This window comes from Sparus aurata, chromosome 15, assembly GCF_900880675.1.
Source record: "Sparus aurata chromosome 15, fSpaAur1.1, whole genome shotgun sequence".
NCBI lineage: Eukaryota > Metazoa > Chordata > Actinopteri > Spariformes > Sparidae > Sparus > Sparus aurata.
This window is the reverse complement of record NC_044201.1, coordinates 16,616,988-16,633,486: the sequence shown is the minus strand read 5'-3', so window position 1 is coordinate 16,633,486 and position 16,499 is coordinate 16,616,988. Positions and strand designations below refer to the sequence as shown.

At 41.5% G+C, this 16,499-nt stretch overlaps 1 protein-coding gene across 1 annotated transcript in view; it reads left to right on the top strand.

The window, feature by feature from the left end:
• Window positions 1-16,499, top strand: part of adgra1b (adhesion G protein-coupled receptor A1b) — a 181,343-nt gene that overhangs the window by 28,601 nt on the left and 136,243 nt on the right. The window contains exons 3-6 of the mRNA XM_030442531.1: window positions 3,700-3,771; window positions 7,471-7,542; window positions 7,955-8,026; window positions 8,277-8,440. Of these exons, the coding sequence (XP_030298391.1) occupies window positions 3,700-3,771; window positions 7,471-7,542; window positions 7,955-8,026; window positions 8,277-8,440 (380 nt within the window). The remainder of the gene's footprint in view (window positions 1-3,699; window positions 3,772-7,470; window positions 7,543-7,954; window positions 8,027-8,276; window positions 8,441-16,499) is intronic.

Here is a 16,499-nt window from a genome sequence, read left to right as displayed (position 1 = left end):
TTTGAACGTACCGGTGGGTCCGGTCGCCTCGGGAGGTGGGACGTGTAGGTTGGCTAGTGGCTAGCAGCTAGCAGCTAGCTACACACGAACATCCATAGATTCCGATTCCACTTTATTGTACGTGCATCTCCGGATCTCCTCCGGATCTTCCCCGAGAACAGACTCGGTCCGGACTCGTTTAGTCTCATTAATCCACAACAGTCAGTTGAGATGCACAGAACAGAACGGGACCGAACCGCCGGCAAAATCGCGGTCCAGCTCGCGCCGCTGCAGGTATAAATCTGCTTGTGTCTTAAGATGGGGGGTCGCAGTGGGCTCTGCAGTGATTGGTTCTGGTGCGCACGTGACTGTGGTGGCTCCGGTGGACAATGCTCATGGAATTTGTAAAGCATTTATGAAATAATTTATTAACGGTATCATTGCAGTCCAAACAAAAGCGAAATAGCACACCCTTGAACCACGCAGCAGCCATGTTGAAACTCTCAGGTCAGTCTGATCCTGGTCCGCAGAGATATTTGAGGAATACACACACACACACACACACACACACACACACAGACAGACAGACAGAGGTTACTTGCTTTCAAAGAGAGATGCTAGCCAGCTAGTTAGCCACTCGGCCAAAATACAAGTAGCAATTGATGTCTGTTGTGCTGGTCACATGGTCCGTACCTTGCACATGTTGGTGGCCCTCCTGTTAGTCACGGAGACAGAAAGAAAGACCGCTCACTCCATAAGACAATTATGACACGGGATATTTTACACTTTCACTCACACAAAACACCTCAGTGAAATATTGCCCTGGCTTAACTCCAGCCTGACAACTTCTTTTCTTCTCTTAAATCTTCTTTTTTAAGGGGTATTCTGTAAAAGTAGTTTCAATATGCACTTGGATTGGCTCCTTGAGACCCTCAACAGGACAGACTGAAATGAATCCGAATTGATGCAAAGCTGGTTTATGTGTGGACTCAGATCTTGTTTGTGTGTATGCTGCTCATTTCTAAATGCAAAATGTTGAACATGGGTTAGTTGAATAGTTAAAAATCACTGAAAGTACTGTAATTACTGTAAAAGTAATTCTGTTGGGGCTCTACATAAAACAACAGCAAATATCCCACAACACAGTGACGGTTTGAGGCCTCTGGTGCACATCAGAGCTGGATTCCAATACAAACGTCACAATTTGATGTATGCACTGTAAATGATTATTACAGTTTGTTTTATCCTGTTTAGAATACCAGATGAGGACGTTACAGATTATGCCAGACAGTCCATCATGGAAAAAGGATGCAGAGAAGGATGCTAAATCAACTTTCAGATAGTTTCCTGTGATTGTTGGAACTTTTTGGCACCCAGTCTGTTGCATTATGCGGCATACCCCACCCGTCTGGAACATCTGAATTTGTATAATGCACAATCATAATTTATAATGTTTATTTGGAGATACTTGTTGGCTCAGATCTGATGACTATAAAAGGTTGTTATGGCGCCCGCGATGCCATGGTTTGTTTTATGTGGCTTTAAAAATGAGCCGAGACAGGGAGCCAGTAAAACACACAAGGCTACAGGTGACACTTGAGGTAAACCTCTTTAAATAACATTATGACAGCAGTGTATGAAAGTATTCAGAGGGTATTCAGATGTAAACACATGAATCCCAAGGAAGCTCATCCAACGATTCAAACTTGCAATTCAAAACCTCAGTTTGAAATATCCTGTTTTAATATATCAAAATTAAATTGAAAATTATTTGAAAATGATTTATATCATCATATACAATATAGATTTTGATTTAAGCATTCCTTTTTTATTTTTTCTGTCTGCAGTGACCTCTGCCCCTGGGTAAGGCAGTCACTCGATAACGTGTAAAGTTCTGGATATTCAGCAAATTCAGAGATGGCAGGGCAGTGAGCTGAGAGACAGTTCAGGATAAAAGGAGGGTGCTGCAAGCATGACGGGTGACCTTTTGACCTGCACCCTCCACCCGCTCCTTTGCAGCGCATCGTACATGATCAAAGGCAACTTTAGGATGAGAGCGGAGATTAGAGCTGGCCGTCGGGCGACGTGATCGGACCTGTCAGGAGGTTCGCCTGTCAGGAAGGCGAGTTCAGTGCTCTTCCTAAGGCGCGCTACTCTTTGGCTGTGTGAATGACCAACCCTGTCTACCGCAGGTCTCATTAGAAATTCTGATTGTGTATAGTCAGCAGAAGTAGAAAGCGGGCGTGTTCAGGTGTTCAGGTCATACCAAGTGCATGGATTCATTCATACACCACCTGAAGAAAAAAGGCCCGTCGCACCTTTTTTTAGAACGATAAAAGTGGAAAATGAACACAGGATGTGCATTTAGGCATACCCTCTCTCCACTCAACCTGGATGAAGGTCTCTTTGGGAGTCCTAATGGTGCAGACGGAGTGTGTTTTAACCATGGGCTGAACAGTTAACACAGGATACAGATCATTAACCCCAGATGAGAGTAATTTTTCTGCCGCTAATGATGGCCTGTCTTCTGTGTGTGTAACTAATGATTTAGATCCAACAAATTAGCACCAGTAACTGTAAACCAACCACTGTTGAGGCTTTTCATACAGAACGTCCAGCAGTAGATTATTCTTCCTATCTCAAGAGACAGTATGGCTCCTATAAATCATTCATTGTGTACTAAATGTGGTATGATGAGCTTTGATTAGGTCAAATGGAGTGTTTTCCTACCAAACTGTCCCAAGCGTCAAATGAAGAGTAATGATAAAGAGTTCTAGCATGACTTTTATTTTCACTTTGGGACACTCTTGACTTTCACAGTCCCACTGGTCTTGTTTTGTTTCTTTTGGCTGGCCCTCCTCTGCCCTGTGTGACTGTTATTTCATAAAAAAGAGGTTTTGCTTCGAGTTGAGCTACATTGTTGCTCGCATTTGGAAAAAAAAGGCACTGCCCTTCTTCTCATTCTCATCACACCGACTGGACATACAGTCCAAAGTTAAAGGAAACCAGGGACACAATTTCAGGAAGTTTTCTTTGGCCCGCGGAGAAAACCAGAGAGGAGATTTTTCTGAGATCCATTTTTAGTAGCGTCAGAGGTTTTGGAGTGGGCGGTGAGGGTGGCGATGGACAGGGAGCGCCTGGCTGAAACCGCAACATGTGTGTTTTTGCCTGTTGGCTGGATGTGGTGTGGGTCCTAAAGCGTGCAGGGAATTTGCAGCCCGGCTAACAGGTGCAAAGTTAACTCTTTAATGAACGACACCGGTATATCTCAATTATAAAATGTATGAGAAAAACCTATATTTTAATTAAAAATTGGTTATAAAATGTCATAAATACTTAATCTGTCACATGGAGTGGCATCATTTTTGGATGCGTTGATCTGGATGTGATTGGATACAGCGAGACTCAAATTCTCCTGAGTCTGCTCACTTCCATAACAGAGTTCTTTCCTTTATTCCCAACTGAAAGCTAACCATTACTCTGCAAAAGACACTGTACTGTGTGAATGATAAAAAAAACATCCTCATGTATGTTTTGAATTAATCACGTTTTCTTGGAAGGCGGTGGTTTGTGCAGTCAGCAAGTATCAATGCCAAATTAGATAGATAGATAGATAGATAGATAGATAGATAGATAGATAGATAGATAGATAGATAGATAGATAGATAGAGCACTGTTGTAAATGTGCTCTGACTCTTTCTGTGTCTCTCTCTTCTCCAGGGACCTGAAGAATAATTTGATAAGTACAGTGGCGCCCGGGGCCTTCCGTGGTCTGCTGGCTCTGAGGAGACTGTAAGTATGATGAAGCCTTGTAATAGCCTTCTCCAGGGGATACAGGGACAAGTTCTCTGGTTTTAGAGGCAACGGGTGGGAGTGTCTAAAAAAAAAACGAGGGAGGAGAGGACTGAAACGTTCATCTGAGGCAAAAGTGCCGAAAGTCCTATTTGAGTCTTTTTCTGGGGCAATGCTAAAGTGAGGGCACGGAGCCCTTTTTAAGCTTCACATTAATATCTACACATTCACTAGTGGCATCTGCTAGGTGTGACCACGGTCTGCAAGATAAAGTCTTGCGGGCACATCAGCAGGAGGTGTTAAGGAAAGGGAGAGCATTTGTCTTTCACTTTCTGTTAGTGGATTTTTGTCCAGTGTGAAAGGGGTTTATGTAACCTTTAAATTCTTTAAAGGCACTTTAAATTCCCTCGCATTTCCCGACATTCTTGAGTCAGTGGCTTTGAAGACGTAAATGATTCGACAGTCAGTTACACAGCAAAATGTAGCCATGGTTCACCAATGCAAGCCAACGAAGGACTGGACTGCTACAACCTGCAAGGCGAAGGTCATGAGACCACAAGGGTTAGATGAGCTTGCAGTACCACTAGAGCTAATTGTTGCCACAACCACAAGTACCAGGAATAGCTGACTGTAGGTTTTGCAATGTTGTTTAACACAATTTTTTATTATTTTTTTAAATGTGAAAAACAAAATTGACTGATTTCAGGAGAGATTGATTCTAGACAAGTATGTTCGAGGTCTGTTTATTTCAGCAGCTGTGAGCTGTTCAGGGGTCCGTTTCACAAAGCAGGTTTAGTGAAAACTCTGAGTCTGTTAACCCTGAAATGAGGGAAACTCTGAGTTTTCCGTTTCACAAAGGGAGGTAACTCAAAGAAAGAGGGGTAACTCTAGCCTGTTTCACAGAGAGAGGTAACTTAAGCTCTCGGTCAGTTACCATGGTAACATACTCTATGAACCTAACCTGGTCAGGACCAGGTTTTTCTCAACAAACCTCGAGTTTCTCTCTGTCTCCGCCCTCTTTCAGCCACACACAGTATTTGATTTCCTCATTCATTCAGTCAGCAGGCGAGTTTTGGCGTAGTATAGTTCTGCCGTCTGTTTTTTGAGAAAATCATTGCAAAAATCAGTCAGTAGGCCTACATTAGAAGTTATATTAGGTGGCGACTATTTTCACTACCATGGCATGTCCTTTTGATAATGATCCCGTGGATGAAGGGGAGATGATTATCAGACCGCGCATAGATGTTCTTGCATTTCCAGACAATTATCTTTTTGAGCAGTACCGTTTCACGTCACAGTCCATCATTTACATACACAACCTGATCCGTCCTTACATTTCCAACATTACCAACCGAAGTCATGCTGTCACATCCCACCAGATATTGTGTTGCGCTGAGTTTTTTTGCAAATGGGAGTTTTTTATACAACGTTGGATATGCAGAGCACTTGAGAAAGGGAACTGTATGCAGATCGGTCAGAAAAGTGTGCCTCGCCCTGAAAAGGGCTACTACCCATTTTTATCATTTTGGGCTCCTCTGCCTCCGTTAGAGGTGGCGGTGCTGGGCCACCACCCGTTTTACGGGCATCTGCTTTCTTTCTGTTGGCTGAGTAGAAGTCTGTGTTAGTTTAAATAGGCTTAATTATTTAACAGAACATGATATAGATGAGAAGACATTTATGTGTGTGAAAACAGCATTATGTTGGGGATAAAACAACCGTACAGTCAAACAGCCACTTAATAGTTACTTTACAATGTAAAACATGATCAGAATGAGGTACCCCCAAGAGATTATGCCGAGGTCTTACCTGTTTGAACAATGTTTTTATGTTTCATCTTAAGCTGCTGCCAAGTGCGCTTCTCCCCCGCGGGGTTGCACCTAAATGAAATAAATTAATAGGCTACCACTCAAGCATTTTCCCCCAGTAATATTATTGTGATTGCAAAGGACTACATTTGAACTTACGCATTGACCCGAGCAGCAATGTTCTCCCACGCCGTCTCCCTCTCTTTTGCTGCTGCAGCGGTGTTACACTTCCTTCTAAAAACGTGCTCAAACTCACCGTATGAGCGCATTAATATTTCCAATTCCAGTGGGGTGAAAAACGTAACCCTCCTCTTCTCTATTGCCATGGTGACACGTCGAATCGGGGCTCCATTGATGCTGTCTTTTTATACTTGTGGCGCACGCGCTTAACTCCAGGTGAAACTACTCTGAGTTGATCAAACTAACTCAAATCAGATGTTCTGGAACCGAAAACTCAGAGTTTCCTATCTCAGAGTAGATCAACTCAGAGTTCAGGGTTAGACTCAGAGTTTGTTGAACCTGCTTTGTGAAACGGACCCCAGGTGTCTTTTGCCGACCTTCAAACAGCCTTCTGCCGAAAGTCACAACATATTCAAAAACCTGAAAGAGTTCAATGATAATACAGATGTAATACAGAAACTGAAAATGCAAGTTTAATACACACTTTAATTTGGTTCTCAAAAAATGATCATATTTAGCAGGGTTTCTAATTTAGCATTGTACAAATCAAATCTTTTACAGGTCAGTAGAGGTCAAAGGTCATTTGTCATGTGTCTTTTACCTTTCCTGTGTAGAGTTTTACATTTGTTGCAGGGACATATGATACATTTGACCTATTCACCTTTTCTTACGGTACAGGTCGATACAGTAAGGTTAATGACAAACCTTTGGGTGTTCATCCGTCACTTGACTCTCACCATGCGGCTTTGAGCAGTCTGTTGAGAGTCTCCCAGCCATCATGAGCTACTGGTCACACCCAAACCAAATAACAGTGGCTCTGACAGCAAAACTCTGAACGGTATTGAATTGAGCAAGGACGTGTTTTGTGTTTTTCTTATGAATAAAAATGTGTAAATTTATTTATCATTTTTTCTTCTTTCAAAAGATCTTTTAAAGTGTAAATAACTCCCAAAAGGCAGGTTTACAGTGCTGCCTTTTGACTTAAGCTTCTTTAATCCTTAATTGTCTTATAACAAACGTGAACTTTCAAGGTTCCATAAAACTTGACGTTCCAACATGTTTGCAATGTGAAAAGACAAAGTAATGATTTTGGCCATGGAAAAAATTAAAGTTCTAGGTTTTCTTCTGTTTTTGGTTTCTTCTACTTGAGTAATTTTCTTGACGATTACTCTCATCCTGGCTTTCTACATATAGGCTCCAGAGTGAGTGACATGATTGCAGCCTGATAGTTAGTGGGATCTGGGCTGGCAGGGATGCAAGCGGTGAGTTAGCTGTGCTGATTCGGGGCGCGTGTGCGCCAAGCTCAGGGAGCAGCAGAGTGCTAATTTAAGTGCTCCCCAACTGGTGATTACTCGAGTGCTCTGCTTATTTTCCCACAGCTGCTCCAGCAAAGCAGCTCTTTAATTACAGAGTGCGAGGGCACAGAGCCATGGACGCGACAGCGCACAGCCACTCGCATACGGAAGCCCGTTGCATTTGCATGTGTGTGTGTATGTGTAGTGTGTGCCAGCAATGGTTATATAGAGAGTAAAAGGTTACGGTAGGTCAGGACATATATTCCAGATCCTTAAATAGATGAATGAACATGTTACCAACACATGATTTCACAGCTGTTTAAGCTGTCCATGTGTTAAGAAGGCAAGCATGAATGGAAACAGATACTAACACAGACCTGAAGGGACCCCTTATGTTTTTCCCCTTTTTGCCTTTATAGGGACCTATCCAACAACAGGATCGGCTGTCTCTCCCCGGAAATGTTCCTTGATCTGGGCAGCCTCTCAAAATTGTGAGTAACCCCCTTAATTGAAAACATGCGTTGCACTGCTTTATACTTAATTTGTACTGTACATGATATGGTGTTTTATATGGATTAAAGGGTAACTGAAGAGGAAAACCAAAAAAAAAACCCACTATGAATGCCTTTTGTGGCTCCAGAGGAAGCTGCATGTAATCAAATAAATTGCCTCAAGTGATGTCACTTGGTAGCTACGTTGCATTGTGGGTAATGTAGGTTCTGAAAAGGAAGAATGCGTGGAATATAAAAAGTGTGTCCAACATTGTTATAAGAGACTGTGCAACATCAGACCAGTGGACTTTTTCATGTGACCCTTTAATCAATGTATATCAAAATACATGATTGATTATTGATTAGGTTCATGTGAGCACTGACCTGTTCTCTTTTCTTTTTCCACAAACAGGAATTTGTCAGGGAACATCTTCTCTACTCTGACCATGGGACTCTTTACACACCTGGTGGCTCTCAGAGTGCTGTAAGGCAAAGACACACACACACACACACATACCATCCACAGTGAATCAGCATGCACAATGACCTTGAAGTGGCTCGCTTAAGCAAATTAAATCATTGTTAATTTTATTGACAGCATCTGTGTTTTGTCATGTTATGACGTCAAAATGTCTGCTGTGACAAACTCATATTGGACGAAGAGTGGTCACTTAAATCCAGAAACACAACCACAAGCACACAGGATTTCACCGCTTGCTGGTTTTTCCCACCAGGCACTTCAGCACTGAGACTTTGTTCTGTGACTGTCAGCTCAAGTGGCTGCTCCTCTGGGCTCGCAGCAACTCCGTGAGGATTGGCAATGACACGGTGTGCGTGTTCCCCACCCACCTCCACGGACTGGAGTTTCGCAACCTGCGCGAACAGCAGCTCAGATGTGGTGAGCACAGATTGGGTGATTTATATTAACTCATGAACTGATGTGAATGTAGGCTACGCAACAGGAAGTGAAATGTAAAAAAACAAACAAAAAAAACAACAACCCATGTTTTAGAGTAATATTGTTGTAGTTGAATATTTTGCTAGCTTCTCACTGAACTAGCTAGCACTAGCTTGCACATTGGCAAAACAACAATAGCAGTCTTAGCTAATGTTTAATATATGCTGATACTTGTAGCAAGTAGCTCTCATATTACTACTACACAATATGAAGAAAAATAATCATCCCACATGGCCTCAATAACACTGCTGCTGTATTTTGTTGCTAACTTAAATAGCTACTCTAGCTTGCACATTAGCTAGACAACAATAGCTGTCAGATTAGCCTTTGTAACCATTGATGTTTAATATATGTATAAACGTGTAGCATGTAGCTCACAGACATTAACATTCACTACCAAAAAAATAGGCATCCAGATGTGATGAAATGTAATGTTATTTGGTGTTTTTTTTTTCTTTTTCTTCCTGTTGTCATTTACAAAAATCATAGGTGCATGGTGATGAAGTGCTATATCCTTGGCATCTGGACTTGTTGCAGTCATAGCATTTTATCTTTTGCTGCAACAAACTGAATTTGTTGCATAAAGCATGATATTCTAGTCCCCAAATAATTCTACCCATAATAGGCACTGCTGTTAATTAGTTCATTAATTGCCGGCACCTGGCATCCCAGGTGTAAATCAGTCCTTGAGAAGAAGGCCAGAGTGAAAACCAGCAGGTCTCTGAGCTCTGAGATCTACTGTCTTCCAGACAGTCAGGTAGGAAATGCTTATAAAGTTTGCTTTCTTTTAGGAGACACATTCACAAGAGAGGCTCTTGAAATTTCCTTGATTGTGTAAGATAAATAGGTTTCAAAACTATAACTCCTGGAGGGATTAAATTCTTAAAGCTACTTTTGAAGAGAGTAAGAGGAAGTGAAATTGATTATTTTCTATAAGAGAACAACACTGGGGCTGTGTGGTTCTGTTAACTTAAGAGACATTTTGAAATACCACATGATGTGACTTAGTTTGCCTAGAGTTTAAGAATCTGTCTTTAAATGAACAACTCCTTGAATGTCTAAATTTGCATGGATGAATATCAGTGCATCCCTTGATTTTGTGTCCAAGTGAGGAACATTTAAAATCATCAAACCTTTAATTGCTAGTTGCGAGGAGAATTTTTAAAGGAGCAAGTGTTTTAGGCCTCAAGGCAAGAATGAACGGTTGCTTAAGATGGATATTTTGCTGAGTTCTGACTAAAAGATCTCTGCAAGATAAGGCATATCTTTGCACTTTCAAAATGCCTCCTGAGATTTTTCATCAGCAAGAAACAGTTACATTTCACTAACATTGTATTTTCAAGTGGGTAGCACAATGAGAACACGATTAAGTGGATCTATTCTGATAATAGGTTTCCCTCTCTGCTGTTATCTCTCCTGCTGTGAACTGTTTGACAAGCCTAATATCAGGTGATAATTTAGTACAAAATTTCCAGCGAGAGAAGCTCCAGGCCAAAAATTACCTCATAATACAGTCTTTACCCTTTTATGTACCACCTGTGTTAGGGGCCGCAGTAGGCTTTAAAGCCAGGAGTGTGTTTCCAAAGTTGCCAGTTGAAATCCTTGGATCAGCTGAACAGATGTATGCTGGAAAAATGAATGTGCAATGCTCTTCTCTGCCTCTCACATTCCTGTCAGTATGTTTTCTATCCACCGAACAACCGTGGTGCACGATATTGAAAACTGACACTATGATATTTTGGTTTTGTGCTTACAATAGCAAAAAATACAGAATTTCTGCTAGATAAATTAAACAGCTCAATAGACTGAGTCACTGTGATTTGCAAACAATGACTTCTTGGTAGACAGCTGGCGGTTGATTTGCATTGCAGAGATACGTGAAAATCAGAAAAAAAAATGTATTTGTAGATCAAATTCAGTTGAGACTAAAACATTTTAAGATATATGGTTAAGCACATGGATCCATTGGGCCGCTGAGTGGATTCCCACAAAATTTGGATGGAGAATGGGTATAGATCACAAAGTGACATAAAGGGATGGATCCAGGAATTCTTTCTTGAAACACTGCAGGAAAGTTTTTTTTTTTACCTTTTGGTTAGTTTCTTATAGAATAATGGATGGATCTTGATGAAGACTTCTGGCGTCTGTGGCAGGTGTCTATGAGTAAGTACAACAGGGAACCGTTGGGGCTTGGCGGAGGTATGAACACTACTGAGTGCCTGCTTACACGTACCATGTTGGTTGACTAATGTCTATGATATCTACCCAACAGCAACTTCTCAAACTGACTGCTACATCGGGGTAAACTCTAAAGCTGTCATTTTCTTTATTCTGTGGCCCGAAGGTCTCCAACTCAACATTAGTAAAAGTGTTGTTATTAATGAGACTAGTGCAGTGCCCGTAAGAAAAATTTATTCCTATAGAAAAGTGGGAGGTTAAGCAGCTTTTTCATGGATGGCCAAATGAGGCTGTGTTTGAAGGTGGGACGTCAGGGATATTTAGGTTTGTTGTGAAATCCGATACTTTAGGGTATAATTGGCCGTTTTTGACTATTCTTGATTTTGCCATTATATTTCCTCTTAAAAACTATTTACTTGGTGTCATTATTTTTTTAGCACAACCTCACATGTGACTGTGCAGTTACTTTTTTATTTTGACATACTGTATTAACACAATGGACCTAAAATCACAAAAAAAACATAAAATCAGAGTAGAAAAAGTTAGATTTTTTTACTGTGAAAACCACAAATATGTTTAACAAACCATTTTTTATCACTTATAATGCAAATATAAATTGTTGTTTGCTAAATATGTGCATACACCTTAAAAATTTACAAAGTTACATGTAACTATTTACATTTAAATGCAGGCAATGCTCATTCAGCAGTCTCCTAATTGTTTTGACTCATTAAACAAAAAACCGACTCCACTACACACTTAACACTCCAAACACGCTATATGTCACGAATCTCTCAACTCTCAGTATCGCTGTCTGTCATTCATCTGCCTACGTCCCTCCCACAACTTCCTGTTCCTCAACAACCAAACTTGCTGCTTGGACACTTTTGTGACAAAAGCCCGTTTTTACCGTTTCTTCTGCACCAGACACTAAGCAAACGTGATGGCAATGTTCGCGAAAAAGCGTGGCGGACATTATTTACCCCAAGTCCGGTTTTGGACGTGCTGGTGAGTCCGGTCCATTGCCTCGATCGGGAGGTGGGCTGTGTAGCTAGCGGCTAGCACAAGAACATCCACAGATCTGATTCCACTTTGTTGTCCGCGCGTCTCCGGATCTCCTCAGACCCGAACAGACTCGGTCCGGACTCGTTTAGTGTAATTTATCCACAACAGTCAGTTTAGATAGACAGAACGGGAGCGAACCGCTGGCTATACGTCCGGTTTTGGACGTGCCGGTGAGTCCGGGGCGTTGCCTCGATTGGGAGGTTGGTCCGTGTAGCTAGCGGCTAGCACACGAACATCCACAGATCTGATTCCACTTTGTTGTCCGCGCGTTTCCGGATCTCCTCAGACCCGAACAGACTCGGTCCGGACTCGTTTAGTGTAATTTATCCACAACAGTCAGTTTAGATGCCCAGAACGGGAGCGAACCGCTGGCTATATACCGCTCCAGCTCGCGCTGCTGCAGGTACAAAGCACCCGTGTGTCTGTTGAATCGGGAGGTGGGGGGTCGTGGTGGGCTCTGCAGTGATTGGCTCTGGTGCGCGCGTGGCCACGGTGTGCAGTGATTGGCTCTGGTGCGCACGTGACTGTGGTGGCTCCGGTGGACAATGCTCGTGGAATTTGTAAAGCATTTATGAAATAATTTATTAACGGTATCATTGCAGTCCAAACAAATGCGAAATAGCACACCCTTGAACCACGCAGCAGCCATGTTGAAACTCTCAGGTCAGTCTGATCCTGATCCGCAGAGATATTTGAGGAATACACACACACACACACACACACACACACACACACACACACACACAGACAGACAGACAGAGGTTATTTGCTTTTATAGATAGATATTGAAGCTTCAAACATTCATTTTTGAAGAATGACTAATATACATTTTGATTAAGACTATCTAACTGGGCAGTTTTTTTATTATAGATCTATAGATGTTCACTGTAAAGTTAGTGAAGTCCACTGAGGCAATGTGAATGTGATATTGGGCAATTTAATTGATTTGATATTGCCGGTTGCCAGGTTTGAAATGCAGGTGGTGAAACAGATCAGGGGCCAGATGCATCAAACTGTTTTGATTTGTGACTGAATCTGTTTGTACCCACGGTGAAAGAAAAAAGTGCACAGATTCTTTTCGTCTGATTTTTTAAAGGTCTGTAGACTTGATTCTGGTTAATAAATCTCACTGTTGTGGCGAAAGAGCTTCATTTTCCACTCCAACAAATATACATAAATAGATGCAGAAACTTAAGCACTTGCTTGGAGACCAGACAATAAGAAGCAGAATGCAATTTAATAGTTTGATTCATAAGGAAAGTCACAACAACAGCAGCTGTCCTAATGCTCAACTGTGGATATTTATAGGACTGCGCTCTCACATGTACTGCAGACCTTCATCAATTGGTAATATCTCAATCATCATTATTAAACGTTGGATGTATGATCAGTGAATGATATATAAAGCTTACACTGACACAAACTTTACGCAGTGCTTCATAATATAAGATTAAGTTTGTAAATGCACCTAAGTGATATTTTACTAAAAACGGTGTAGACCCCAAAATGACATCACAATCCGTGAAACTGGCAAACAAGTTAAACAATGTTTTACTCTAATGTTAGGTGTCTCACTTGATATTTTTGATTCCACCTCATCATTTTACCTGCAGCTATCGCAAGAAAAACATGTGTAAGCGGGTCTGAAGTATGCATGAGGTACCAGTTCATGGGTTTTTGTGCAGACGCATTACACATCTGGCTGTAAGTGTGCTCAGCAAAACCTTCTCTATTATTATGCTTATGGAAAATTGGGAGAAAGAAAGAAAGAAAGAAAGAAAGAAAGAAAGACTGTGAAGACTAAAAGATGGACATACAGATGAGACAGACATTGTTGAAATATAATTTCTATCAGCAGCAGTGTGTACATCAAACAGGGTTTTTAAACAGAACAAAATGGCCTCTTTACTGACTGGAAGCTGTTAGCTACATTGAAGAGAAATCCAAAAGTCTTTACTTTCTTTTTTTCTGAAAGACTGGTTACAGACAGGCAATCTCCCCCTGCCTCCCTCCCCATCTCCCCTCCGTTGCACTATCTCGGTGCTCCGTGCTGCGGTCCATTGGGGAATTGTATCTCATATGTGATAGAATCATCCTCCTCTTCTCCTTACATCTGGATCACACAGGGGATATTGCTCTGGAATGAGAAAATCACTGGTTAGTCGTAGGGTATGGCTGTGTGTGTGTGTGTGTCTGTGTGTGTGTGTGTGTGTGTGTGAGGACACCCTTATATGAAGATGCACTTTATGCATGATGTGACACAGTTTTCAGACAACTAATGAGGATAAATGTGTCCCGGCCTGCACCTTGTACATGTTCTCCCCCCACGGTTGGTGTTTTTGTATACACAGACAGCGCCATCCTGAGACGTCTAGAGTTATTCTATGTAATCCTAATTGTATGTGTTTTTCATTTGCACAGAACAATCCAAAGCAATTACAGGGTAATTCTGCACAGTGCACAGACAAAGAGCCATGAGTGGTATCCAGTGGCAGGACGTGGAGCGCTCCTTTCCAGCCCTGAAGCATCCATTATGGGATTACAATGATAACGTTCTGGGCTCCCCGCTCTCGCCATGCTTGGATCCATCCGCCTCTCAGCAGCACAACTCCATCTTACAATACCTTATTCATTCGCTTGGCAACGAGCAATTTTCAATTGGATGCAGTGTGGTGCTCTAACAACCATATTCTTTGATGTTGCTTGATGGTTGTTATTTTCATATGGCTTGACTTTGTAAGACGTCGTGCAGCCATGACAACACCAGTCGGGACCTTGTTAAGGGTGTGTGGATGGACATATTGCTCAGCACCTGATGCTAGCTTCTTGTCATCACGAAAAATGATGGGATGGGATGAAAATATCTCCGTTCCACACTCACACACCATCTAAAATATTAATATTTCCCCACTGAGATTTTCCCCTATTGTTTTTACTGAGACATGTCATAGAAGATGCATCTGTTTCTTTCTCCGGCAGCTCCAGCGTGATGGCTAGCAGATGTCTGCATCACACATTCAAGCAATGAGCCCCTTGTCCCTGTGCTGATACAGGTCGGGTACTGCCTGCAAATGAGGGGGAAAGAAGGAGTGTGTGTAGCTTCCTGCCAGGATCAGGTGCTTCCTGTGTGGAGGTCAGGGCAGGCGTCTGTTGGACTCATCTAGCTTCAGCCTTCTGGTTCTTCAACACTGCTGGGATGAGAGCCACTGCACAGTCCAGCTAACATGCCCTGTTGTGCGCTGCAGGACTAGCCTCTGCTTTTCTATAACAGTATTTACTGAATGATGACACAGCAGTGCAATTGCGTTTTCTGGGCATCATGTCATTAAATTAAGTTTCACGTGCAAGCCCATGTCTTTTAGCCTGCGGCATGCCTCTAATAATTTAATGACGTGAAAGGATCATGAAATATAACTCAACATATTCTGTCATATGGGTCTTTGAAGTTCAGTTTCACAACTCTTTTAAAATGAGTTGCTTTGAGAAAAGTGACGATAGAACCAGACATGTGAGCGTCCGTGTGAGAATGAGAATGTCTGCTAATTTTATCCTCAAAATATTTCTGGTAGGGATAAAGTTCAAAATTGAAAAATGCCCCTTTTTGAATAAACTCAGAAAATATCCATCAGGTATAGCTCTGTCCATATCAGAAGGCAGTTATACAATAAAGGTCTTCATTGTTAGAAGACTTCAAAATCATAGCAGTTACCATAATAACTTTGTAATACTAACAGATGCAGAGAAATATGGAGCCTACAGGTGCCAGTGTGTGAATAATTATAGATTCATAATATTAGTTTTATGAATTAATTGATGGATTATAATTGGACCGGTCAGATCGCAGACATTTGTCCTGCTCAGACAGCCGGTCAATTGAACAAACAGCTGGCCAATCAAAGCTCCTGTTGTCTCTCTGTGGGTTGGACATTCAATTTCAGGTGGCTGACTGTGTACACATAATGTTAAAACGTTAAAGAGACTGAACATTGACACAGGAAATGAATTCATTCTGAGATGATAGGCAAACATATAAGTTAATCAAATAAATCAATTAATTAATAAATGTTTAAGTATGTATTCCATAAATAAAAGCCACTCTCTGTTTGGCCAGTCGAACATGTTTAATTTGAAGCAGATGGAGGAAGATCTGCTGTACCATTTGTATAAGCATTTACTTCATATAGTGCTGACATTTTTTTAATATTGAAGAGTAAACTGTGCCGCTGTCTTTTAGTGAGATAAAAACATGCCGGATTACACAATGCATGAATAGGTTGCTTGCCAACGACTCCCAAAATTACCTATATGACAGTTCCAAAAACAACTTGACGTTGCAGCACGTGGTCACAGTTTAGTTAAGACACTAAAACTACTTTGTACGGTTGAGGAAAACATTGTGGTTTGGATTAAAATCACAATGTTACTTCTGTGGGTTCATTCAGTTCCTATGTTAAGTAAATAAAGTTACATAATGTAGGGGACGTAACTTAACTACATTAGTAAGTTAAAATAACTCACCATTGACTTCTGGTTTCACAGAAAAACCTAAATACGGTATGGGTGCTTAAAAGCTGTATTCATAGTTGACCTATATTTTTCTTATGAGGCCCATCTGGGATTGCATGGATCTTGTCCCTGTAGATCCTTACATGTATGTAAAGGCAGTCTGAATCCAGTGCAACAATGGCCAGTGCAAATCTGGACACTATAACAGTCACACGCTTTAGACTGCTAGTACCATAAATAAGTTAGCTGT